The sequence below is a fragment of the Malus domestica genome, chromosome 15 (genome assembly GCF_042453785.1).
Source record: "Malus domestica chromosome 15, GDT2T_hap1".
Lineage (NCBI taxonomy): Eukaryota > Viridiplantae > Streptophyta > Magnoliopsida > Rosales > Rosaceae > Malus > Malus domestica.
In genome coordinates, this window is record NC_091675.1 from 20,901,622 (window position 1) to 20,929,468 (window position 27,847).

General features: G+C 41.6%; 1 protein-coding gene across 5 annotated transcripts; it reads left to right on the forward strand.

Annotated features, from left to right (window-relative positions):
• The first annotated feature begins 160 nt into the window (after positions 1-160).
• LOC103401099 (D-2-hydroxyglutarate dehydrogenase, mitochondrial) lies at positions 161-27,590 on the forward strand. Of its 5 annotated transcripts, XR_011576829.1 has the most exons (17): positions 230-417; positions 737-1,101; positions 1,613-1,714; positions 1,905-1,952; positions 2,076-2,146; positions 2,513-2,631; positions 2,879-2,974; positions 3,072-3,181; positions 3,302-3,382; positions 8,766-8,866; positions 9,106-9,214; positions 9,750-9,855; positions 10,059-10,144; positions 10,229-10,354; positions 10,471-10,569; positions 10,662-10,982; positions 11,117-11,421. XR_011576829.1 is itself a non-coding variant. In XM_070814889.1 (16 exons), the coding sequence occupies exons 1-15, from the start codon at positions 306-308 to the stop codon at positions 10,561-10,563; spliced, it is 1,725 nt and encodes a 574-aa protein (XP_070670990.1). In that variant the 5' UTR covers positions 161-305; the 3' UTR covers positions 10,564-10,569; positions 11,024-11,421. The 5 variants fall into 5 exon arrangements, 4 of the variants coding, with proteins under 4 accessions (XP_070670990.1, XP_070670992.1, XP_008338030.2 ...); XM_070814889.1 differs by lacking the exon at positions 10,662-10,982 and having other exon boundaries at positions 161-417; positions 11,024-11,421; XM_070814891.1 differs by lacking the exons at positions 10,662-10,982; positions 11,117-11,421 and adding an exon at positions 27,388-27,590.
• The last annotated feature ends 257 nt before the right edge of the window (positions 27,591-27,847 follow it).

Sequence of the window (27,847 nt, forward strand, 5' to 3'; positions counted from 1 at the left end):
GAAAATTGATGATTGGACTATTACTTAAGCATTGATAAATGTGTTTATTTTATATTAGTGACACATCATTTAGTTTGTAAATTTTGTTTAGCGGACAGTGTCACATAGGTGCTGAAGGGTACAAGGGTCTAAAATTTGAGTGCATAATTGCAAAATCTCTTGATTTCATGTGGTAATTTCACAAAAATGAAAATGTTTTAGGTGCTATTTCTGCAAATCTTCCAACATGGAATGTACCAAAATCATTTCCAACCGGAAGCTCAAACTCAGAAACTGAAACAGCAAAAACTGAACAAGTCACAACAATGGAGAGGGTGAGAGCCAGTAATCGTCTCCTCAGATACTCCTCCAATAAGTCACTCCTTGATCGTCGATTGAATCCCAGTTCTCAGAATTCAATCCACAACTCCCCTTCTGGTAATTCACAATCCAAAAGCTCCAATTTTTCTTATCACTAATTTATTTATTTATTTAATTTTTGATGTTGTTCGTTTGTTTATTTGTTTATTGATGTTCTAGCTAAAATTGCTATGAAAAATTTAAGGCATGTGATTATTTACTATGGTTGAGAAATGCTTCATTTGGTTGATCGGGGGTGGCATTGAAGAAAATGTAAAGATGAATTTTTGTTTTGTTTTTGGGTTATTGGAGTTCAAAGATTGTGTTTAATTTGTTAAACTAATGATTTTTGGATTAATTTCTGGTAGAAATAATAAGAAATTGAACTCTTGAATAGGTTATTCTCATGGTTTTGTCAACAAGTGTAGAGATTTCCATCTCTACAATGGTAATCACAAGTGGAGTGTCCAGACATGTTTCGGATTCTTAAGATATCGGGGAGAAACTTTTCGGGATTCTGTCGAAAGGGGTTGTCTTGAAAAGGCTTTCCGGTGTCGAGGTTTTGGTTCATTGGCGGCGAAGGTTGAAAGGAACCCGTCTTTTTCGACGTTGAATGCAGATGATATCAGCTATTTTAAGGGAGTACTAGGGGAGAAGACTGTAGTTCAAGAGGAAGAGAGGCTGGCCATTGCAAATACAGACTGGATGCACAAATACAAAGGCTCGAGTAAGCTTCTGCTGCAACCGCAGAGCACTGAGGAGGTTGACTTCTTCCTCTTCAGTAGTCTTATTATTACTATACAAGTTTCCAGGATTCTTTTAACTTTTTAACTTTTAAAAGTGGGACTGGCCTTCTTCCTACCATTGTGGTGAAGTGTGTGGAAGCATGAATCCCCATTGTTGTGGGTTCGAAGGCTGGTATCCTCAATGGAAATATGATCATACACATACACAAATCCTTGTTCTTCCTTCCAATGAGGTATTACAAAATAGCACTGTTTTAAAAAGCCACTTAGTACTACGGGCTAGTGGTATTCCTCTTCACTTGTAAGGGAGAGGTCTTAAGTTCGATTCTTGCCAAAGGCGAATTTGAACCACATTATTGCTAGCCCATTGTGAAGCTAAGTCCATCCCGATAATATCGTTTTCCCAAACAAAACAAAAAACTTTTAAAAGTGGGAATGTTTTTTGTGCCTATGTCTCATATTGCCTTCGGTATTTTAAAATATATTACCGAATTAAGGGGTTTTATGCATTTATTTCTTCCTTGCAGGTGTCACAAATTCTTAAATATTGTAACTCCAGATGCTTGGCTGTTGTTCCCCAAGGCGGAAATACTGGTCTTGTGGGCGGAAGTGTTCCAGTTTTCGATGAAGTAATGCGGTTTGTTCTGCTTATTTGATGGATGAGTGGTTGCTGATGGCGTTTTCTACCATCTGCCTATATATAAAAAACGAAAGCTATATCTGAATGTTTTGTTGTGACAGATTTTTATAGTACGCATAATCTGTGTGGTTTTGTAAAAAAATTTCACCTGAATAGCCTTCGGTGGTGTTATTTTGCAGGTGATTATCAATATGAGTTTGATGAATAACATTATATCTTTTGACCAGGTAGACATGCAGTGATATTTATTTCTTTCTGGCGATCCAACAATTTTTTAAGTCAATTTTACCGATGGTTGCGACAATGGAAATGCATGCTTGTAAAGTAATTTTCTATTGCCAACTTTTCAGGTGAGTGGTATACTGGTATGCGAGGCAGGATGCATATTGGAAAATCTGATTACTTTTTTGGACAACCAAGGGTAAGTATCTATATGTTATAACTTTCTCTGCTTATAGGACCTGCACTTTCCCAATATCTTTACCAATATGCTAGGATCAAATGCTATAGAACAGAGATACAGTTTTTATTTTTTTAGTTCTATATCCTCCCTTATAACCTCGTCCTGACCTGCCCGCTGCCCTTTCCCGTATTCATAATTAAATGCTTCCTTGTACAATTCTTACCTCTGGTTGCGCAACTTGCTTATAATTCAGTCTTGGCTTATATACTGTTTTGAACTGTTAGATTGTTGTCAGGCACATTTCCCCTCTTTTTAAATTACACCTGATTGAAATCTAGGTAGTTTTGTCCTTGTCATATTTAAGCACTTTGTGCTTCCATTCAGATTTATTATGCCACTGGACTTAGGTGCAAAAGGAAGCTGCCAGATTGGTGGAAATGTTTCAACCAATGCAGGTGGTTTGCGCCTTGTTCGCTATGGATCACTTCATGGAAACGTACTTGGTAAGAAACACACATAACTGTGATGTTTGACATTCATCTGCTTCAAAAGTCATTGTTTATCTGAGTTTAGAATCCACATAACTTTAACCAATAATTATTGACTTAGGTTATGAATTCTTGTTTTGACTTCTGAAGTATTTTAGAGCTGCTAGAAACTTGGTCATGGTTAATTTTAATGACCTGGTTTGTAGTAATTCTTTTGTCAATAGTTGTTCTGCACTGAAGTATATTTTACCGTATCTTGCAGGTATAGAAGCTGTTTTGGCTGATGGTAATGTTATTAACATGCTTGGAACTTTACGCAAAGATAATACTGGGTATGACCTAAAGCATTTGTTCATAGGTATTTACTGAACACTTCCTTTTTTCTTTCTATGTAGAAGACTGCGGTTCTTTTAGTGAGGATTGCATCTTATAATTTTTGTTTATCACTGACGCAGGAAGTGAAGGATCTTTGGGTATTGTGACCAAAGTTTCTATACTTACCCCTCCAAAGTTATTCTCAGTAAATGTAGCTTTCCTTGCATGCCAAGATTACTTTAGCTGTCAAGTAAGATAGTTTCGTTGCACCGGAAATTCTCATCCTTCTTCATAAGTTTTACTAAATTAAGCCCAGTAGGATGCAGATGTTGATACCCAGTTATTGTTTTTCCTGTCTAATGTTTATCAGAATCTTCTAGTGGAAGCAAAGAGGAAGCTTGGGGAGATTCTATCGGCTTTTGAATTCTTGGATAGCCAGTCACTGGATTTGGTCAGCTTTCTGTGACCAATTACATCTTTTCTTTACTAGTGCATATCAGGCTTTCATCTTCAGGCTCCATCTTTCTTCTTTGACTACCAAAGTATATTACCTCTTCTATTTTGACTTCGATGACAATATGCTCCAGTACAAATATCAAGTGCATGGCATTGGGAAAGTTGGATAATTTGTGCAACGAAATTTGGCTGTTTTTGGACATAGCCTGGCCTATTGACGCTCCGATTAGAAGATGCGACTATGGGACAGAGGTTCAGGGCCGAAGGGGTAGAGGAAGACCTAGGAAAACTTTGGAAGAGACTCTAAGAAAAGACTTAGAGTACTTGGATCTAACGAAGGACATGACACAGGACCGAGCACAATGGCGTTCTAAGATTCATATAGCCGATCCCACTCAGTGACTTGGATTTTCCAAGTCTCCAACCGAGAAGTTTTCCTCACTCGAAAAATTAAGGGAACACTACCCCAACCTACATGCTCCACTCAGAAAGCTTCAACATACAAGCTTCAACAAAAGAAAATTCAAAGAACTTAGCGAAGAAGGCTTTGGTGTATTTAACACAATACGTTGAAATGAAGGAAAACTTATTTATTGATATTCCCGATAAGCTACAAATATGTACATATACATGAGTCAAAATAAACAAACAAGATGGAGCCTTCACAAAGGTTGCTTAGGAGAAGTCTCAGCAGTCGGTAGAGCCCCAGAAAGAGAAGGCATCGGAGGGGGATCATTCGGAGCCTCAGTACTGGACAGAACCCTAGAAGGAGGAGGCATCAGAGGTTGATCATTTGGAGCTTCATTACGCGGTACAGCCCCAGAAGACGAAGGCAATAAATGCCTTTGGAACAAACCCACAAATCTCTGATGATCAAGTAAAACCTGACCATCAGTTTCCTTCATCTGGTCAAGCTTCCTCTTCATGTTTGTAGCATAGTCATGTGCGAGTCTGTGCAACTGTTTATTCTCATGCTTGAGCCCTCTAATCTCCTGTTTGAGACTCATCACTTCGGCCGCCAATGATTCAACTTGGCGGGTTCGAGCAAATAGGCGTTGGGCCATATTAGACACAGAACCTGCACACTGAACACTAAGAGCCAGTGAATCCTTAACAGCTAACTCATCAGACCGTTTGGAAAGTAGTCTGTTATCTTTGGGAGTGAGAAGGTTCCTGGCCACCACCGCAGCGGTCATATCATTCTTCATCACGGAATCCCCAACGGTAAGAGGACCAGTAGGGGAGACGAAGGATGGGCGCCATATGTTGTCTGGAGAAGGCGGGGCTGCCTCTTCAACAAGGTTCAAGTCAAAACGACGGTCGGAGGGGCCTGACATTTTCAAAGGTATTGAAGAGAGAAGAGGTCGGACAAATCAAGATCTTAGAAGTGCAAGAATGGAGCTTCTACTGGTGGAGATTCAAGTGTGCTTTGGAACTTAATGCCAGCCCCTATAAAAAAGCTGCACTCGACGGAACTTCAGACATCGAAGAGGCGCCTGCTCAGAAATCGAAGAGGCGTTTGCTTTCTCAAAAGCTGGGCTGCTTAGAGATCACGAGGGTTGATCTCATAAATCGAAGAAGTGTTTGCTTTCTCAAAAGTTGGGCTGCTCAAAGACCACGAAAGCCGATCTCAGAAATCGAAGAGGCGCTCGCTTCCTCAAAAGCTGGGCTCCTCAGAGACCACGAGGGCCGATCTCAGAAATCGAAGAGGCACCTACTTTTCCAGCCTTGTCAGCACCTGTCACACGCACACTCAGCTTTGCGGAAATTATGGGTATTCTGTCGAAGACTTCTGGGGAAGTAGAAAACACATGAATCTTATTGTCCAATCACCCACTTCCCACACGCAGCAATAGCTCATGGGTACCACAGATAACTTTGCCAAAGTTCTCTGCCAAAGTTGAGCACATGAAGCTTGCAGCTCCCACTACATCGCTCTGACCAAGAAGGGTAAAAGAATAGCAAAGAAACAGCACTAACAAAGTTTAGACCCATAAATTTTGAAGGTCTAGCTACCATATTATTACCCACAAGGGTAAAGGAACAGTACCACTGTTGGATAATTGGAAAGTCCCTGTGTGTCAACCTCTGTGCCTCGTGGCAAGGTAGACTAGCAAACATGCCCAACCTTTACTCACATTCGAGAAAACACTCCCAATAAGATTGCTTGCTCCAAAATCGAAGAGGCACCGTCCTCCGAATCTCGAGAGCCAAACTCCTAACATGACTACTTTCTCAAAAATCGAAGAGAGGGTAAAGGAACAGTACCATTGCTGGATAATTGGAAAGTCCCTGTGTGTCAACATCTGTGCTTCATGGCAAGGTAGACTAGCAAACATGCCCAACCTTTACTCACATTCGAGAAAACACTCCCAACAAGGTTGCTTGCTCCAAAATCGAAGAGGCACCGCCCTCCGAATCTCGAGAGCCAGACTCCCAACATGATTACTTTCTCAAAAATCGAAGAGACACTGCTCCCCGAATCTCGAGAGCCAGACCCCCAGCATGATTGCTTTCTCAAAAATCGAAGAGGCATCGTTCTCCGAATCAATCGAAGAGGCACTCGCTTTCTCAAAATCTGGGCTGCTCAGAGACCACGAGGGCCGATCTCAGAAATCAAAGAGGCACCTTCTTTTCTAGCCTTGTCAGCACCTGTCACACGCACACTCAGCTTTGCGGAAATTATGGGCATTCTGTCGAAGACTTCTGGTGAAGTAGAAAGCACATGAATCTTACTGTTCAATCACCCACTTCCCACACGCAACAATAGCTCATGGGTACCATAGATAACTTTGTCAAAGTCTCTGCCAAAGTTGAGCACGTGAAGCTTGCAGCTCCCACTACATCGCTCTGACCAAGAAAGGTAAAAGAATAGCAAAGAAACAGCACTAACAAAGTTTAGACACATAAATTTTGAAGGTCTAGCTACCATATTATTACCCACAAGGGTAAAGGAACAGTACCACTGCTGGATAATTGGAAAGTCCCTGTGTGTCAACCTCCGTGCTTCGTGGCAAGGTAGACTAGCAAACATGCCCAACCTTTACTCACATCCGAGAAAACACTCCCAACAAGATTGCTTACTCCAAAATCGAAGAGGCACTGCCTTCCGAATCTCGAGAGCCAGACTCCCAACATGATTACTTTCTCAAAAATCGAAGAGACACTGCTCCCCGAATCTCGAGAGCCAGACCCCCACCATGATTGCTTTCTCAAAATCGAAGAAGCATCGTTCTCCGAATCTCGAGAGCCAGATACCACATACCACTTTTTCAAAGTGCTCTGACAGAGTTAAAACATGTGAAGCTGGCAGCTCCCACTACCGTGCTATGACCAAGCAGGGTAAATGAATAGCATTACTACTTGTTGTTAGGGAGACTCCTATATATGTCGACCTCCATCCCCAACGGACAGGCAGACCTGCAAAAATGCTCAACCCTTCCTCATATCTGAGAGGGCACTCCCAACGAAGCCTTTCGAAATATTCAGCTTTCTTTCCCCCCGATAATACCTCTGCAAACAAGCTATACTAGAGCAAGAATATCTCATATCATCAGGGTTAAAAGCAAGAGTATCCCATATCATGCTCTTTCCCTGTCTTTTCCTTTGGCCTTGTTTTTACCTGCAAGACAAGGAGAAAGAGAGCAATCAGTCAGCACTTGAAATCAAGCTCCCAGCCAGGAACTGACAGCCTGGAATCCCTTACCTGATTCCTTACCTGGCATTGCTCTCGAGTACTCATCTTCAACATCTTATGTTGCCAGGGAAGATACCGCATCTGCTTGAGGAACAGATAGGGCAAGTGCGAAGGATACAAGGAAGCATGTGGAGACAAGCGTAACAGCACACGTGCCGATCCATCCATTACTCTGTCAAAAGCAAAAGTATCCCATATCAGCAGGGTCGAACGTACTCTAGATTTGATGGACTTGTTTTGACCCTCAAATTCTTCAGTCGGCCTTATACTCTGGAGGAAACCAGAAAACCCTCCAGCTCAGTTCAAGAATAAGCCTGTGGAAAGTTACTTCTTCAAAAGCAAAAGTATCCCATATCATCTCTTCTCATTTTTCTTCTCTTTATCCTTCATGCTGCTGCAAGATGGGGAGAAGGTGAACAATCAGCCGGAGCTCTGATTGCTTACCTTGTCTGTCACCTCTTTCAGCAAATCCCCTAGCTCGGCGACTTGGGGGACTCCTACTACATGGTCTGTATCGCGCTTGACCAAGCCTGAAACTACAAGTAAGCTTCAAGTGAAATTGATACATTACCTTGTGCATCTCCACCAGTTAAAGATACCATCCCTGGATAGAGGAAGAGTACTTCCAGAGAAGCTGCCACATCTACTTATGAGACAGATAAGGCAAGTCGATACCACACTCCGATACTTAGAAGTTTCGTGATTATGAGATCATTCTCCCACAATATTTCCTAATGTCATTTGTACTCTAATGTCATTTGTACTAAATCATTCACTTGTACTCACTAAAGGAGAGCTTGAACCTATGTACTTGTGTAAACCCTTCACAATTAATGAGAACTCTTCTATTCCGTGGACGTAGCCAATCTGGGTGAACCACGTACATCTTGTGTTTGCTTTCCTATCTCTATCCATTTATATACTTATCCACACTAATGACCGGAGCAATTTAGCGAAGATCACAAAAAGCGACCGTTTTCGCTACCTAGGATCTATCTTACAAGAGAACGGAGAATTAGATGGAGATCTCAACCATAGAATACGAGCTGGATGGATGAAGTGTAAGAGTGCATCCAGCATGTTGTGTGACCGTCGTAGGCCACTGAAGCTCAAGGGAAAATTTTATAAGACGGCAATAAGGCCAGCGATGTTGTATGGCACAGAATGTCGGGCGGTGAAACATCAACACGTACACAAAATGGGTGTAGCAGAGATGAGGATGCTTCGTGGGATGTGTGGGCACACGAGAAAGGATAAGATTGAGAATGAGGATATCCGAGGTAAAGTAGGAGTAGCCGAAATTGAAGGAAAGATGAGAGAAAATCGGTTCCGGTGATTTGGACATGTGCAAAGAAGGCCGACTGACGCTCCGGTTCGAAGATGTGACTACGGGACAGAGGTTTAGGGCCGAAGGGGTAGAGGAAGACCTAGGAAAACTTTGGAAGAGACTCTAAGAAAAGGCTTAGAGTACTTGGATCTAACGGAGGACATGACACAAAACCGAGCGCAATGGCGTTCTAGGATTCATATAGCCGACCCCACTTAGTGGGAAAAGGCTTTGTTGTTGTTGTTGTTGTTGGACATAGCCTGAAACATTGACCAAAGAAGAAGAAAGCATAACATAGAAAACCCTGCTGCCTTATCACTGTTTCATTGAAGCTTATTATACTTTACGTAACAGGTTCTGAATCACTTGGATGGCGTCCGGAATCCATTACCTCCCACAATGCACAACTTTTATATTTTGATTGAGACAACAGGCAGTGATGAAACTTATGACAGGTTGGCATCTTTTTCTTTATTCACCTGCTTGAGTGACAGAGCTTTTACCCTCACTTATATTATTTTTCTTTAGCATTGAGGTCTAGTTCCTCACATCTAATTCTGAAATGAATTGTGGTTAAAAAAGATGAGACTGAGACGCCACTGAAAATATAATCTCCACAGTATCTTTGGTTTGTAATTAACAACAAGCAGGATGCGAATATTTATATAAAACCACGTGAGTTGTTTGGATACAGACAGAAGCTTGAAGCCTTCCTACTATATGCAATGGAAGCTGGTTTGGTTTCTGATGGTGCTCTAGCACAAGACATAAACCAAGCATCATCATTCTGGCGTATTCGTGAGGTATATTTTCTCCTATTGTGGTTAACGAATGCGATGCTTTGCATTCGACAGTCAGGAGTCTGATACGTAATGTTCATATAGAAACTACTTTTTTCTCTCTGCTAAGCCCGCATTTTACTCTCTATTCCCAGCTATTGTAGTCGACAGTTGATACTAAAAGTTCATTTTTCTGGTTGACTGTCTTTAGCTCAATAAAAAAAGCTCTATCATTTTCTTGTCATTAACAGCTATTTAATACAAGAAGCAATAATTTCGGCCATCATGTCATTAAAATCTTCATGGATCGTCTTCGCCTCAAATAATTTTTTTTCATAAGTGCCTTCGCCCATAAGCGGTAGGTCTCGGGTTCGAGACTTGGGAGCAGCCTCTCCATAAATGGGGGTAAGGCTAGCCGACATTCACCTCTCCCAGACCCTGTGTAAAGCGGGAGCCTTGTGCACTGGGTACGACGACCGACACGAAGAAGCAAATATTTCCATCTTTTCTTAAACATCCTAAGTAGGTCCTTCAGTCGGTCTTCTATTTGTGGTGGCAGGGAGTACCAGAAGCTTTGATGAAAGCAGGAGCTGTTTACAAATATGATCTATCATTACCTGTTGAAAAGATGTATGATCTTGTCGAGGAAATGAGAAAAAGACTTAGTAAGGAAATGCATCTTGTTTGCTTATGATATGTGAAATATTTCTCAGCTTCTTGCTGCAGTGGCCATGTGACCTATTTAGGGTTGGGCGGTTAGGTTGTGGACGTAATGTGATCTTGCGATATCTATATTTCTTTGTATTTTGAGGATAGTATTTTATATAATTATTTTTAAGTTTTAAGTTTTTGTATTTTAAATGTTTAGGTGATTCAGCTAACGTAGTTGGATATGGCCACCTTGGAGATAGTAATTTGCATCTCAATATTTCAGCTCCACAGTACGATGATAGGGTAAGTTCCTTCTACCTTTAGTTAAAGAGCTACTTATATATTTAATTTATTGCGGTGTATTTAATATCTTCAACGAATTAGCAGATTTTGACACAAATTGAACCATTTGTCTACGAGTGGACGTCTAAGCACCGTGGGAGCATTAGTGCAGAGCATGGCCTTGGATTGATGAAAGCTAATGAGATTTTCTACAGCAAGCCAACTGCTACGGTGAGTGTTATTTAAAATGAGATGGAGAGTGACCTGCTTGGTTTCCCTCTGTTTCCTGCTTCAAAAATGTGCAGTTTCTTTTTAGAAATGTGTGAACATATGATCTACGTGGACAGGTGACACTGATGGCTTCCATCAAGAAAATGCTGGACCCGAAAGGGATACTCAACCCATACAAAGTTCTTCCGCACTCCTTTAGTTCCAGCTGAATTAAGGTTTGTGAATAATCTTTTCCGTTCTTAATGTTTACGCAATTATTTCCTCAAGACTGGTCTTGCATTGGTTTGTGAATCTAATATGTGTACAGCAAAAATGGCCACTGACGACTCAAAGCCAAAACACGGAATTTTAGAGCTGACAAACTATGATGGACAACATTTTCCAGAACATTGGATTCGATGTTCTATAAAAATCTCGTGTAACTAAAATTGAGAAACAAGATATCCAACTTGCTACGAGTCTTATATCCTGAATTGTAACTGCTTACCGAATAATGGCAAGTGCCTTCGCCCATGAGCGGTAGGTCTCGGGTTCGAGACTTGGGAGCAGCCTCTCCATAAATGGGGGTAAGGCTAGCCGACATTCACCTCTCCCAGACCCTGCGTAAAGCGGGAGCCTTGTGCACTGGGTACGACCTTTTTAAGCTTTTAGAGTTAATACTTTGTGCAGATGAAACCGAGGCTTTCATCATCTTTACCCTCGAGTTGTCTCTTGTCCATTGCAACTTTACACAGCTAACTCATGTTTATGTCAACGGTTCAGTCGCTCTGGCACCCTCGAACTCCTGCTGCTAAATTTCAAATCCTAGCTCATGGCGCTCGCAAGCCAATATCACAGTTTTCGTCTCCAGAGGTTGAATCTTCCCGACAACAATTGCTTCGAATTGGAATAGCTTGTTCTCATATTATGGGATTATGCTTAGTGCATGGTGCTTGCACTTGAGGATTGTATGCTTCATTTCTTGGTGTGAGTTAAGGCCATTGCCTTGGGTTGCCACTTTCGTTGTACCAGTAATAAGTGGGAGTTCTTAGCTTCTGAAAATAATATAAATCAAAAGTTATTGGCTATGGCAAAGCGCGACGCCTTTAAACATTACACGATTCTGAAATCGCATTGAAACATGACACAATTTGATCGTTACTCTTAAGATAATTCTGATCAATGGTTATGATGAGGAGAGGAAAAGAATACTTGTAATGGGTGTTAAGGCCATCTCCAACTGAAGGATCCAGAGGGCCAAAGAGCTGAAAATAGACTGAAAACCGTCTCCAACTGAGGGTTAGGCCAAAGGGCTTGTGGGCCCCATTGGACAAAAAAAGGCCAAAGGGCCAACTGGCTGGCCCAATCCAGCTAGCCTCGGGTCGGGCTAGATTTGTCATTATTCTTGTCGATTATATCCGACAACATTGTACTTATTCTTGTTGGTTATATCCGACAATAATAGTAGGCCAAAATTTTAAATACAACGGCTAGTTACCGTTGAATTCAATTTATTTATTTAATTTTTTTTTGGGCCAAATTTTTTTTTATGAATTTGATTTGTAGTTTTTAAATTTAAGTTGTTGTAGTTTTTTAATTTAAATAATAAATTATGTTTGGCCTTATGATCTTTTGGCCCTCGGTTTGAGACGATTTTTTGTGACAGGGCTAAAACGAGCCCTATGGCCCTTTGGCCCTCGGTTGGAGATGGAGGCAAATATAACCATGTACTGTTAATTAAAATATTAATATCTTGGAGGGCCAGATGACTAAAACAAGTCATTTGACCAGCCTTCAGTTGAAGATGGCCTAATAATCAAACATTGGAAGATTGAATTCCCAATGGACAAATTGTCCGGGAACATTCCATTAATCAAGGTAGTAGTATGCTTGTAACGACCCGTCCTCAAATATTTCGGTTTTTATAATTTTATAGCATGAATTTATGAAAATGCCATTCGAGGAAAAAAAACATTGATTTTTGTTAACCGTTGTGTCGTGTCACGTAGGGTTCTTTTCCTTGGCGCATCCTTATAGTACTTGTCGTTACGAACGCAGGCGCGAACAGAATCAGTTTGGAGCAAAAATGAAGCTATACGAATCTTTGAACGTAACGACATTTTGGTAATCTTCCAAATAGAGATATTTTCCACTTCGGACCACTCCCAGGCTGACACGTGGCAGGTTTTCTCCCAGGGTGCTCTTTTCTCCTCCCGTGACTTCTCTCTCTAGAACTCTATTCTCTCATCTTCACTCTTTCTCTCAGCCTTTTCTCATCTATCTCTCTGTGCAAATGCAGAGATCATGCCACACCACACCTTTCTTCGGCGAGCCACCCTACAGACCACCACCTCAACTCAAAGTTCTCTCTCTCATTAACTCTATCAAATTCTCTTAACTACCTCTCTATCTCTCATTCTCTGTAAACAGACACGCCACATCACCACCATGACTTGTTTCGGCGAGCACCTCACAGATTCTCTCCCCGGTGATCGATGATGGACTCACGAACCCAAAACAGGCCGAGAAACCCCTTGTTTTCCCTTTCTCCCTCGCTGCACAGTACCATTACTGTGCAAAACCGCATCCGATGAGTTATCACCGTCCTCCACGAAGGTAAGTCACGAACCATCCTTTGATTTTTTCCCAGATGGTCTAGATTACTTAGTTGTTGAATAAAAATGGTTTTGGTGAAGGTTTAAACACGAAAATAACTCGGGGAAGCGTTTTCCAGATTTTTAGGCGAGGTCCAATGGCTTTCGAGCCATTTTTCGGCCAGCTCCGGTGGCATCTTAGTCCCATTTAGGTATATTCCGAATCTTTGTTTTCCTAGCTTTAATTTGGTTTTTAAATGGTGAGTTATGATTAAGATTAAAAGCTAAAGGGAGTTGGGGAAGTTTTCCGGCCAAAATTTCTAGTTTCTGACTTTCTTCTTCATGGGTCCGGCTGACCCGTGAGCCTAATCGGATCCAACCTGACCCGCAACCCATGATCGGGCCCAACCCAATAAATGAACCCAATCCAATAACCCGGCCCAAACCTTTGGTCCATGTAACCCAAACACTTGGCCTATTAACACTAACCCGGATCCAACCCAGCAATCTAAAACCCAGATTCGGGCTAACCCAGACTCAATGCCCTGTTTTCCATGGTTGGCGCGTGGGTAAGTGTAGCGAGCTGTCATGGCCGGTGCGCACACGCGCCACCGCTGAAGGTACTGCAGTGCTAGCGAATTTTTCGACGACTTTTCAGGCGACCCATCTTGGCACGTGGCCTCCCGAGATCCCTCCTTAGGTTTTTCGATGTGCCGAATCCAAATTTGCTGTCCGTTTTTCCAAATTCTATCGTTTTGATGGAGTCTATTAAATGGCCTCCATTTATGTTTAGGTGCGTCGGTGGGAAATGACATCGTTCTCTCTAGTTCGAGCTGTTCTCCGGCAACAAAATATCTGTGAATGAACCCCTTCTTAACTTGCATGTTTTTATAAAATGCCAGACTTGCATTCATGAAAAGCATGATTTCATGATTTTATGTTTTATGCACTATTTATGATTTATTGAATTTACATTTTACGAAAGGTTATGAATTATTGGATTTCCACTTTATGAAATATTACGGATTTACGAATATGGTTTATGATACGATGCTTTGAGCTTTGAGCTTCAATGATTTGATTTGGAAGGATTATGTTTTACGTTTTCGGTGCTTATCTAGTGAGTTATCATACAACACTTACACACAATCGAGTATGTAGATATCTATGGCCATAGGACACAGTTGAGGATATTTATGACATACTCACAACTTTACTAGCCACGACCAGTGTCACTGTGTTATGTGTGTGTGTGTGTGTATATATATGTATATTTCTTCTTTGGAGTAACTCAGAGTCGTACAGCTTCACCTTCGGGTGATGGACCCTTATATTTCTTCTCTGGTATAACCCAAAGTTGTATAGCTTCACCTTCGGGTGATGGACCCACTATATATACATATATAAGTTTTGTTGATGCACAAAATCGGTGAGGACTTTGGTACAACAGAAAGTGTTAAGTTTGTGACATTCGCTAGATTGCTTCGGTCACTAGTGTGGATAAGTATGTAAATAGATAGGGACATGGAAGCAAACACAAGATGTACGTGGTTCACCCAGATTGGCTACGTCCACGAAGTAGATGATTTCTCATTAATTGTGAAGGGTTTACACAAGTACATAGGTTCAAGCTCTTCTTTAGTGAGTACTAGTGAATGATTTAATACAAATGACATTAGGAAATATTGTGAGATAATGATCTCTATTTATAGAAGAGAGTTTATAGTTTCATTATGACATTGACACGTGTCGTGTTGTGATTGGCTTTTGATGTTGACACGTGTCGCGCTGTGATTGGCTTCTGATGTTGACACGTGTCGCGCTATGATTGGCCTCCTGGTTGGAGGGAAACTCTTCTGGGTCCTTGATGGTATAACGTTGACCGGTGCTCAGTAGTTTCGGGATTGGTCAAGTATGGTACAAACAGTACTCCCATAAGTTCCCGAGTGAGGGAAGCTCCTCGGTTGGGGACTTGCAAGATCTAAGCCATTGAGTAATCACGAAACTTCTAAGTACCGAAGTGTGGTATCATTTTCACTTTCCTTATCTGTCTCATACGTAGATGTGACATCTTTTATGGAATTACTTTTCCTCCATCCAGGGGTGGTATCTTTAACTGATGAAGATGCACAAGGTAATGTATCAATTTCACTTGAAGCTTACTTGTAGTTTCGGGCTTGGTCAAGTGTGATACAAACCCTATAGTAGGAGTCCCCCAAGTCGCCGAGCTAGGAGATTTGCCGAAAGAGGTAACATACAAGGTAAGCAATCAGACTTCCAAGCAAGCAACCTGGATCGGAGGTTCAACTTCGGCTTCCGGTTGATTGTTCTCATTCTCATTGTGTCGTAAACAGCAACAAGGATAAAGAGAAGCAAATGGAGAAGAAATGATATTAGATACTTTTGCTTTTGAAGAAGTAACTTTCCACAGGCTTATTCTTGAACTAGGTTGAAGGGTTTTCTGGTTTCCTCCAGAGTATAAGGCCGACTCAAGAATTTAAGGGTCAAAACAAGTCCATCAAATCAAGAGTGCATTCGACCTTGATGATATGATATACTTTTGTTGTTGACGAAGTAATAGATGAATCGGCACGTATTCTGTTGTGCTTGTCTCCACATGCTTCCTTGTATCATTCTCACTTGCCCTATCTGTTTCTCAGGCAGATGTGGTATATTTTCTGGAAGCATAAGATGTTGAAGATGAGTACTCGAGAGCAATGCCAGGTAAGTAATCAGGCAAGAGGTTCCAGGCAGTCAGTTTCTGACTGGAAGCATAAGTAATCAGGCAAGAGGTTCCAGGCAGTCAGTTTCTGACTGGAAGCTTGATTCCAAGTGCTGACTGATTGCTCTCTTTCTCATTGTCTTGCAGGTAAGAACAAGGGCAAAGGAAAAGACAGGGAAAAAGCATGATATGGGATACTCTTACTTTTGACCTTGATGATATGAGATACTCTTGCTCTTGTGTGGCTGGTTTGCATAGGTATTATTGGAGGGGAGAAAAGCTGAGTATTTCGAGAGACTTCGTTGGGAGTGCCCTCTCAGATATAAGGAAGGGTTGAGCATTTTTGCAGGTCTGCCTGTCCATGGAGGATGAAGGTTTACATATATAGGAGTCTCCCTAACAACAAGTAGTAATGCTATTCCTTTACCCTTCTTGGTCGTAGCAATGTAGTGGGAGCTGCAAGCTTCACGTGTTTTAACTTTGTCAGAGCACTTTGAAAAAGTGGTATGTGGTATCTGGAAAGCTGATGTTGCGTATGAAGATTGCAGACAAGCTTTATCCAAGGAAATTTGGCTCTCGAAGTTTGGAGAGTGGTGTCTCTTTAGTTTTCGAACAAGCAATCATGTTGGGGATCTGGTTCTCGAGATTCGGAGAACGGTGCATTTTTGATTTTTGAGAAAGCAATCTTGTTGGGAGTCTGGTTCTTGAGATTCGGAAAGCGGTGCCTTTTCAATTTTTGAGAAAGTAATCATGTTGGGAGTCTGACTCTCGAGATTTTGAGGGCGATGCCTCTTCGATTTTTGAGCAAGTAATCCTATTAGGAGTCTGGCTCTCGAGATTTGGAGACCGGTGCCTTTTCAATTTTTGAGCAAGCAATCTTGTTTGGAGTGATTTCTCGAATGTGAGTAAAGGTTGGGCATTTTTACCAGTCTGCCTTGCCACGGAGCACGGAGGTTGACACACATAGGGGCTTTTCAGTTATCAAGTAGTGTTGTTGTTCTTTTACCTTTGTGGGTAATAGTAGGGTAGCTGGACCTTCAAAATTATGTGTCTAAACTTTGTCAGAGATCTTTGGCAAAGTTATATGTGGTACCCGATGAGCTGATGTTGCGTGTGAAGAGTGGTGCCTATTCGAAATCCGAAGAGTGGTGCTTCTTCGATTTTTGAACCAATGGCCCTGTTGCCATTTCTTTTATAAGGGCACCAATTATGGCAAGAAGTACATTCAGAGAGTTATTGCTTGTAGAAATTTTTCCCTTATTTTTGTACTTAAGAGATTTATTGCACCTCATTTCTCCTTCATCATTTCTGAGAATGTCTGGTCCATCCGATCGTCGTTTGGACTTAAACTTTGGTAAAGAGGCAGCCATGCCTTTTCAAGAAAACATATGGCGCCCATCCTTCTTATCCCCTACTGGTCATCTTACCGTTGGAGACTCTGTTATGAAGAATGATATGACCGTTGCGGTGGTGGCCAGGAACCTTCTCACTCCTAAAGATAACAGACTACTTTCCAAACGGTCTGATGAGTTGGCTGTTAAGGATTCTCTAGCTCTCAGTGTCTAATATGGACCAACGCCTATTTGCTCTAACCCGCCAAGTTGAATCATTGGCGACTGAAGTGATAAGTCTCAAACAGGAGATCAGAGGGCTCAAGCATGAAAATAAACAGTTGCACATGCTCGCACATGACTATGCTACAAACATGAAGAGGAAGCTTGACCAGCTGCAGGAATCTGGTGGTCAGATTTTACTTGATCATCAGAGGTTTGTGGGTTTGTTCCAAAGACATTTATTGCCTTCGTCTTCTGGGGCTGTACCGCGTAATGAAGCTCTAAATGATCAACCTTCGGTGCCTCTTCCTTCTGGGGTTCTGCCCAATACTGAGGCTCTGAATGATCACCCTTCGGTGCCTCATCTTTCTGGGGCTTTGCCGACTGCTGAGACTTCTCCTGAGCAACCTTTGTGAATGCTCTCTCTTGTTTGTTTATTTTGATTTATGTCTATGTACATATTTGTAACTTATCGAAGATATCAATAAACAAGCTTTGCTTCATTTCAACGTATTGTGTTAAATACACCAAGGCCTTCTTCACTAAGTTCTTTGAATTTTTTCTTTTGTTGAAGCTTGTATGTTGAAGCTTTGTGAGTGAAACTTGTATGTTAAGGTAGTGCTCCCTTAATTTCCCGAGTGAGGAAAACTTCTCGATTGGAGACTTGAAAAATCCAAGTCACTGAGTGGTTGTGAGACTTTCCAGTATCAAGGTGCAGTAGCATATGGTAGGAGTCCTCCAAGTCTCCGGTCGATGGAGTTGACGAATGAGGCATTTCCTTTCTAAGTGGTAGCCCAAAACTCCTCATTCATATATATTTGTTATGAAAGTTGCTAGGCCCAAAGAAAATGAGGCCTAGGCAATTTTTTTTTACGAATTTTCGAATTTTCGAATTTTTTAATTTTCAAATTTCTGAAAAAATATATATATATTAAGCTTTGTAGGTGAAGCTTTGAGGTTGAAGCTTTGTTGGGTACCATGAATTGATTTTGCTTCACACTATCTTGATTAAGATAGTGAGAAGTTTTTGTAGGTTAAGCTTTTGTGTTGAAGCTTTGTAGGTGAAGCTTTTGTAGGTAAAGCTTTTGTGGGTGAAACTTTTGTGGTGGGTTAAGCTTTTGTTGGTGAAGCTTTTGTGAGTGAAGCTTTTGTGGTGGGTGAAGCTTTTGGTGGTGAAGTTTTTATGGGTGAAGCTTTTGTAGGTGAAGCTTTTGTGGGTCAAGCTTTTGTGGGTCAAGCTTTTGTGGGTGAAGCTTTTGTGGGTGAAGTTTTTGTGGGTGAAGTTTTGTAGGTCAAGTTTTTATGGGTGAAGCTTTTGTGGGTGAAGTTTTGTAGGTTAAGCTTTTGTGGGTGAAGCTTTTATGGGTGAAGATTTTGTAGGTGAAGCTTTTGTGGGTGAAACTTTTGTGGGTGAAGCTTTTGTGGTCAAGCTTTTGTGGTCAAACTTTTATGGGTGAAGCTTTTGCGGGTTAATCTTTTGTAGGTGAAGTTTTATGGGTGAAGCTTTTGTGGGTCAAGTTTTTGTGAGTGAAGCTTTTGTGTTGAAGCTTTGTAGGTGAAGCTTTGGAGTTGAAGGTTTGTAGGTGAAGCTTTGGAGTTGAATCTTTGTAGGTGAAGTTTTTGTGTTGAAGCTTTGTAGGTGAAGCTTTGGTATTGAAGCTTTGTAGGTGAAGCTTTGGAATTGAAGCTTTTGTTGGGTACCATGAATTGATTTTGCTTCACACTATCTTGATCAAGATAGTGTGAAGCTTTTAAGAATTTATAATTGTCCTCCATTGATGAAGCTTTTGTGGTGAAGCTTTATTGGGTACCATGAATTGATTTTGCTTCACACTATCTTGATTAAGATAGTGTGAAGTTTTTGAGAATTTGTAGTTGTCATCCATTGATGAAGCTTTGTTGAATTTCCCAATTTTTTTTTTGGAAAACTAGAAATTTGTTGAATTTCCCAATTTCCTTTTTTTTTTTTGGGAAACTAGAAATTTGAAAATGTGGGAGAGACAACATATACAAATTTTGTTTCCACATTGTTGAGCAAGAGATTGTGATGCAAGCCACACCTTATAGTAGTCGAAGGTTTGGATGAACCATATAAATTGAATTTGCTTCGAACAGTCTTGATCAAAAGTGTGTGAAGCTTTCTATGAGTTGTAGTTGCCTTTTATTGATGAAGCTTTTGTTGGCACCATAAATTGGTTTTGCTTCACACTGTCTTGATCAAGAGTGTGTGAAGCTTTTGAGAATTGTGGTTGCCCTCCATTGATGAAGCTTTTGTTGGCACCATAAATTGGTTTTGCTTCACACTGTCTTGATTAAGAGTGTGTGAAGCTTTTGAGAATTATGGTTGAACTCCTTTGATGAAGCTCTTGTTGGCACCATAAATTGGTTTTGCTTTACACTGTCTTGATCAAGAATGTGTGAAGCTTTTGAGAATTATGGTTGTCCTCCATTACTGAAGCTCTTGTTGGCACCCTAAATTGGTTTTGCTTCACACTGTCTTGATCAAGAGTGTGTGAAGCTTTTGAGAATTGTGGTTACCCCTATTGATGAAGCTCTTGTTGGCACCATAAATTGGTTTTGCTTCACATTGTCTTGATCAAGAGTGTGTGAAGCTTTTGAGAATTGTGGTTGCCCTCCATTGTAGAAGCTCTTGTTGGCACCATAAATTGGTTTTGCTTCACATTGTCTTGACCAAGAGTGTGTGAAGCTTTTGAGAATTGTGGTTGCCCTCCATTGATGAAGCTCTTGTTGGCACCATAAATTAGTTTTGCTTCACATTGTCTTGATCAAGAGTGTGTGAAGCTTTTGTACGAGTTGTGGTTGAACTCCTTTGATGAAGCTCTTGTTGGAACCATAAATTGGTTTTGCTTCACACTGTCTTGATCAAGAGTGTGTGAAGCTTTGTACGAGTTGTGGTGTTTGCATTGTTACAGAGGGGAAATGTCTGAAGCAGATGCAAAAGGGCTGAATAGCTTGATCTTCGTATGCCATGCACTGAAGTTGTTGTTAGCTTGTAATAAGACTTTGTTGGTGACTATACCTCTTGTTGGGCATAAATGCTCATCTAGTTGAGTTGTCAAGCCTGAGGATTTTTGATTATTTGTGAATGCTAGGAGTTCACATGTACAAGTTGTACCACTCGTCTTCTGGTAGGTGGAATGAATGGTGAGTTGCTTTCATCACTTGGTTGGTGGTACGAAGGTGAGTTCCTTCATCACCTTTCATCACATTTCATCACCTAGTTGGTGGCACGAGGATGAGTTCTTTTTTCACCTGGTTGGTGGCATGAATGGCAAGTTGCCAAATGATATTAGAGTACGGGTTGTACATTTTATCACCTGGTTGGTGGCATGAAAGAGAGTACAGGTTGTACATTTCATCACCTGGTTGGTGGTATGAAGATGAGTTCCTTCTTCACTTGGTTGGTGGCATGAGTGGCAAGTTGCCAAATGATATTAGAGTACTGGTTATAAATTTCATCATGTGGTTGGTGACATGAAGGAGAGTACGAGTTGTACATTTCATCACCTGGTTGGTGGCATGAATGACAAGTTGTCAAATGATATTAGAGTACGGGTTGTACATTTCATCACGTGGTTGGTGGCATGAAGATGAGTTCCTTCTTCACCTGGTTGGTGGCATGAGTGGCAAGTTGCCCAATGATATTAGAGTACGGGTTGTACATTTCATCACCTGGTTGGTGAGAATAAGGGTAAGGTGTCTAGGTACATTGTAGCAAGTGTCGAATGACACAAAGTATGTTGAACCCTTTCAAAGCATAGTTGGCTTATGTATGAATATGTTGGAATGTATGATTGAACAAATATACTGTGAAGCTGTTCGTTTATTTGTATAATCTTGTTGACATATACTTAGACTTTGTTTCATGTTGGAAACATTCATGTTGAAACTTTAAACCCGAGTGTTTCATTGCTAGGAATGTAAGAGGATTAGGATCGAGTTGTCTAAATCACCTCTTTATTGAATTCATGCCAAATAGTCTTCGTTAGATAGGATGTCGAACAGCTGAAGCTTAACACTTGTACAATGTGAGTTTATTTGTAATAGTACTTCAAGTGATTAGCGTTCTATGGATGGCCAAGGGTCTTGCCATCGGAGCTTCTAAGCTTGTAGGAGCCAGGGTGACTAATGCCAATAACTTCAAACGGTCCATCTCAGTTTGGATTAAGTGTTCCTTCACTTGAGACTCTGTCGCAGAGTAATATTTTCTTCAATACCCAGTCCCCCACTTTCAAAGAACGAGGTTTGACCTTTGAGTCATAGTAGTTGGAGATGCGCTGCTTGTAGGCGACATTCCTCAAGTGAGCCTAGTTTTTATGTTCCTCGACTAGATCTAAGTTGAGGGTAAGTTGTTTGTCATTTTTGTTTTGCACGTAGTTTTGAACTCTGAACGTTGCTTGCTTAAACTCAACTGAGACAACTGCCTCTGTACCAAATGCAAGTGAGAATGGGGTTTCTCTTGTTGATGTCCGATACGAAGTGCGGTATGACCAAAGAACTTGGGGTACAAATTCTGGCCAACAACCTTTAGCCTTGTCCAAGCTGGTTTTCAAAGTTCGCTTAGTTATTTTGTTGATGGCTTCAACTTGTCCATTAGATTGGGGATGAGCTGGGGAGACAAAACATAAGTTGATGTTGAACTTAGAGCAGAACATCCTGAACTTATTGTTGTCGAACTGTCGCCTGTTGTCAGTGACTATCGTATTGGGAATGCCGAATCTGCAAAGGATGTTCTTCCATACGATGTCTTCTATTTTTACCTCAGTAATGGTTGTCAAGGGTTGTACTTCGGCCCACTTTGTGAAGTAGTCAACTGCAACGATTGCATAGCGAACCTTGCCCTTCCCTGCAGGCATTGGGCCGATCAAATCAAGTCCTCATTGGGCGAAAGGCCAAGGGCTGATCATAGAAGTGAGCAGCTCGGGATGGGAGTAAGGAATAGTTGCGTAGCGTTGACACTTATCACATTAGCATGATATTCTGATGGCATCTTGGTGGAGTGTTGGCCAGTAATATCCTTGGCAAAAAGCCTTGTGTGCTAGGGATCAAGATCTAGCATGATCTTCGTAGACTCCTTCATGTATTTCCCGAATGACAGTTTCCGCCTCTGCGAGCGTAAGACATCTTAGGTATGGTAGGTTAAAACCCCGCTTGTAGAGTTGGTCATTAATGATCAAGTAATGGGTAACCTTGTATCGAATCTGCTTAGCTTGGACTTTGTCATTTGGAAAGGTGCCATGAGCAAAGAATCTATAAATCGGGGTAATCCAACTATCCCCATGTTGTAAGTTGCACACTTTCGCAGCCATGGTGCTTGGTGCTGCCAACAATTCGACCTGAATTTTTCTCCCAATCTTGTCTTCCACCGCTGAGGCGAGGCGAGCCAAATCATCTGCATGACTGCTTCCTGCTCGAAGAATTTGGGTAATCTAGTAGTGGAAGTGCTTGAGCAACAATTGTGTTTGTGCCAGATATGCTGCCATGGAGCTATCCTTAGCGTCAAAGTTGTTGGTGACCTGGTTAACCATCAATTGGGAGTCACTGAAGATATCAATTCATTTAACCCCAAGGTGTTTGGCAAAACGTAAGCCTGCTAGGAGGACTTCATATTCGGCCTCATTGTTCGACGCCTTGAATTTGAAACGAAGAGAATACTTTATCGCCACTTTGTCAGGGGTCGTATGAACTAGTCCTGTTCCACAACCTTGTTGGTTGGACGAGCCATCAACATATAGACTCCATGCTGGGGCTGTTGGTTCTATTTTCTGAGTTTCCGAGAGTAATGAAACCACTTCTTTAAGCGTAGAAACAATGTCAACAGGATATGTGAAGTCGGCGATGAAGTCTGCCACTGCTTGGCTCTTCTCAGCTGGCTTTGGTTGGTAAGAGATGTCAAACTCACCCAATGCTATCGCCCATTTGATCATTCACCTGGAAGTGTCAGGACTTTGGAGTATCTGTCGAAGAGGATGATTGGTAAACACGATGATGAAGTGTGCTTGGAAGTAAGGGCGAAGTTTTCGAGCAAATATGACCAATGCTAGAGCAAATTTCTCAATGTTGGAGTATCATGTCTCCGCATCTTGTAAGCCTTTGCTAGCGTAGTAGACAGACAGTTCGACATTACCATCATTTCGAATGAGAACGAAACTTACTACTGAAGCCGATACCGACAGATAGATAATGAGAGTGTCACCAACCTCAGGTTTGGAAAGCAGAAGGGTTTTACTCATGTAGTCTTTGAGGTTCTTAAATGCCTCAACACATTCATCAGTCTATGTAATGTACTTCTTACTTCCCTTAAATGTTTTAAAGAAATGAGCACATCTGTCTGTAGCCTTAGAGATGAACCTAGTTAAGGCTGCCACCTTACCAGTAAGGCTTTGGATGTCTTTTGAAGTTACCGGTTCCTTCATGTCGATGATTGCTTTGATCTTCTCGGGATTAGCCTCAATGCCTCGTTGGCTTATCATGAAGCCTAAGAATTTGCCAGAGCCTACGCCGAAGGCACATTTGTTGGGGTTCAACCTCATTCAGTACCTCTTCAGAATGGTGAAAGTTTCAGATAGGTTGGTGATATGTTGGTCAACATGTTTACTCTTGAATAGCATATCATCAACGTAAATTTTCATGCTCTTCCCAATCTGTTCGGCGAATATTGAATTGACCAATCTCTGATAAGTCGCTCCTGCATTCTTTAGGCCGAAGGGCATGACTTTATAGCAATATAGTCTCCTGTCAGTAGTGAAGGTTGCGTGTTCTTGGTCCGGAGGGTTTATGATGATTTGGTTGTATTCTGAGTAAGCATCCATGAAGCTCAGGAGTTCACACCCTGCCGTAGAGTTTATAAGTCTGTCTATGAGAGGAAGAGGAAAACTATCATTCGGGCATCCTTTATTTAGGTCGGTGTAATCGACACACATTCTCCACAAGACCTTTTGGAGCAGGAGACTTTCCTTGGTCGGATTCTTCTTAACAAGGACAACATTTGCTACCCAAGTTGGATAATTGACTTCGCGGACGAAGCCTATGCCTTTGAGTTTTTCAACTTTTACCTTCATTACCTCGTACCATTCAGCGTTATAGGATCTTCGCTTCTGTCTCACTGGCTTGGTCTTGGGGTCAATACTTAAGCGATGACAGATGATATCGAGAGAGATGCCTGGCATGTCCTCGTATGACCAGGCGAAGACCTCAGTGTTCTCTTGCAAAAAAGAGATCAATGCCAACCGAATAGGTGGTGACAAGGTGGTGCCAATCTTCACCATGCAATCCGGATAATCTTTTGAGATAAAGACCTTCTCCAACTTTTCAGCGGGTTGTGTTTGCTGGGTGAAAGAGTCATCTCGAGGATCGTCGGGTTGACTGTTGCCACCGTGAAGATCCAAGTTGGCTTCGTCTGGGTTGGTCTTTATGACTTGGTCATGTATAGAAAGGGTTTCCTTGGGCATATGCAGGTGTTGTTGCTTGACCGAAGTGTTGTAACATGATCGTACACTAAGTTGATCTCCTATGATGTAACCATTGCCATAGGAGGTTGGAAATTTCATCAACAACATATGTGTGGATACCATGGCCTTGATATCATTGATGCCTGTGCGTCCTAAGATGACATTGTATGCCATTGGGTAATCAACCACCAGGAAGTTAGTGGTAATGATAGCTATGTAAGGGCTCGTACCAATGGTGAAAGGTAATTGTATGCTCCCCAAAGGTTTCACGATATCACCAAAAAAGCTTATCAGAGGAGAAATCAAGCGATCGGGCAAGTGTTCAGCTACATTAAGTGCCTTGAAAGCTTCAGCAAACATGATATTAACTGAAGCCCCCGTTTCTACCAGGATTCGTCGTACTTCATAGTTGTCTATGTGAGCTTCCACAATTAGTGGGTCATTGTAAGGGTATATGATACCTCTTTCTTCCTCAGGGTAGAAACATATTGGATCACAGTTAGGCTTTTAAGTGCCTCCCCTGATGTCTTCCACGTGAAACACTTGGTAACCAGGTCTTAAAGCTCGTTCGCTGTTTTTCATGGCTCTGTTGGAAGATTCAGATATGGGTGTGCCGCCACTTATGGAATATATCACATTCACTTGGCGTTGGTTATAGTTATCCCTTGAAGGGTGAATGAGGAATTGATCAATTTTTCCTTCATGCGCCAAAGCTTCAATATGATCACGAAGGGTGATACACTTCTCGTCGTCATGGCCGTTATGCTCGTGGTAGCTGCAAAACGTGCCCGCGTTCTTCGTAGGCTTGTAACCCAACTGCCTCGGCATTGGCTTAGGTATTAGGTGTGCTATGCTGGGGTAAATGGCCACGCATGTGGCGTTCAAAGGTGTGTATGTCTCATACCTCGGGGTAGGGCCTGTCCTGACACGTGCTTGGCCCACTGTGTTGATTGCTTAGGGGCGGGCATTATCATGGCGATACCCTTGGTTATCGCAATAGTGTCCCTTACTCCTTTTACTAAAATGAGATTCGCCGTACTGACTTCCAAGGTATGACTGTCGGAACATCTCTGAGTCCCCTATACCTTCGTGTTTCTCTAGGACTTGTTGCCCCTTCCCTAAATTGGTAGTCGGCTTAGGACATGGGAGGGGACCGAGTTTTTCAGAGACCTTTGGATTATTGATCTTCAAGCTTACATGTATGGGATTGTCTCGACGTTGCTTTAGGAAATCTCGACAGTCGCGAAATACGGCTTTCGATCATTCCACTCCTTCTATAAGGAGATGTCTTCCTCCACTTCTCCTGCTTCGGGTCGAAGTAGCTGGGTTGAGAGAAGTCTCATGTTGATCAATGTTCTAATGATTAGCTCGCTCTTCATCAGGGATACCCATGTCGAAGGAAGGTGACCCTCCGTGTAGGGGGCACCCAAATGTTGGTTGATGTCCACAGGGGTAACGAGCTCGTGTGTTTGAGTACGCCTAATTTCGTGGAATGTCTCAAAGAGCTTCTCATACTGCTCTTGGAGGACCTCATTCTTCATTGTTATCTTGTTGTTCTAAGCTTCCAGCTCATAGACTTTAGCTTGAAGAGCAACCCTCTTTCCTTCCTTCTTTCGTTGCCTTGCACCAAGTGCAAGAGGGGTGTCATTCTATGTGCTGTGACTTCATTCGCTTCCCATGTTGAAGAGGGATGCCTGGTCAAAAGAGAGTGTACAAATAGTGGAAACCACCTTGACAAAGCTGAAGAGAGTGGGAATAATTGTCGTTCCCATAGACGACGCCAAATGTTGATGTACAAAATCGGTGAAAACTTTGGTACAACAGAAAGTGTTAAGTTTGTGACCTTCGCTAGATTGCTCCGGTCATTAGTGTAGATAAATATGTAAATGGATAGGGACAGGGAAGCAAACACAAGATGTATGTGGTTCACCCAGATTGGTTACGTCCACGGAGTAGAGGAGTTCTTATTAATTGTGAAGGGTTTACACAAGTACATAGGTTCAAGCTCTCCTTTAGTGAGTACTAGTGAATAATTTAGTACAAATGACATTAGGAAATATTGTGAGAGAATGATCTCTATTTATAGAAAAGAGTTTCTAGTTTCATTCTGACATTGACACGTGTCGTGTTGTGATTGGCTTTTGATGTTGACACGTGTTGCGCTATGATTGGCTTCTGATGTCGACACGTGTCGCGCTGTGATTGGCCTCCTGGTTGGAGGGAAACTCTTCTGGGTCCTTGACGGTATAACGTTGACTGGTGCTCAGTAGTTTCGGGATCGGTCAAGTGTGGTACAAACATGTTTCTTCTTTGGTGTAACCCAGAGTCATACAGTTTCACCTTTAGGTGATGAACCCCTATTTTCTTCACTGGTGTAACCCGGTGTTGTACAGCTTCACCTTTAGGTGATGGTTATGCCTTCGAGCCACTATGATACCCCTAGTTGAGTACATCATTGATGTGATTTACGGATGTTTTGCAGATTTGCCTTCCGGCAACTAGATTACCATTACTGAGCACTGGTTTACACGTACATGTTTTATGAATGTTTTTCATAGCATGCTAGAGTTTTCAGAAAACCTACTATGTAGTACTATATATGTGTTTTCAAAATAGGGGGTTAGTATGTTAAAAAAGAAAATGGTTTTCATATTATTAGTACTATTATTATAAACTTTGGTCCACTCACCTTTTGATTTTGCGCCCCCTTCAGGAGTTAGAGTCGAGGCACAAGATCCCGGCGTCAAGACACATCCGCATAGATATCTTCGAGTCTTCTCTGTGTAGAATCCACTTTCTTTGTAATCTCATTTATTTTAAAATATTCCTTTTGTACTCTTCTTGATTAGTTGTATGTGATGAACACGTTCCTGCAATTGCATACTTCATTATATTTAAATTTACATATTTTACTTACGTTCTTTCTTTCTATATAACTTGCATGCATGTTCAAATGGTTTCATCACCCTCGGGTGTCAGCCAGCACGTGTCTACTCTAGTATATGGGAATATTAGGGTTGCGGGGTGTCAATGCTAATCCTAATTACACACGTTGGTTTTCTTTACATGGTAGAAAGATTCAAGGATACTGGTCTTTTTAGGGTTTTATATTAGAGAGTTCTGAACCCTATACCTAGTTTATTTCTACCCACCGTCGGCATTAGGCTAATTCG

Coding starts and splice junctions, on each gene's coding strand:
- LOC103401099 (XM_070814889.1), top strand. CDS start 306: ATGGAGAGGGTGAGAGCCAGTAATCGTCTCCTCAGATACTCCTCCAAT. Junction 2,975..3,071: donor CCTAAAGCATTTGTTCATAG/GTATTTACTGAA, acceptor TCACTGACGCAG/GAAGTGAAGGATCTTTGGGT. Junction 8,867..9,105: donor AGTGATGAAACTTATGACAG/GTTGGCATCTTT, acceptor GTTTGGATACAG/ACAGAAGCTTGAAGCCTTCC.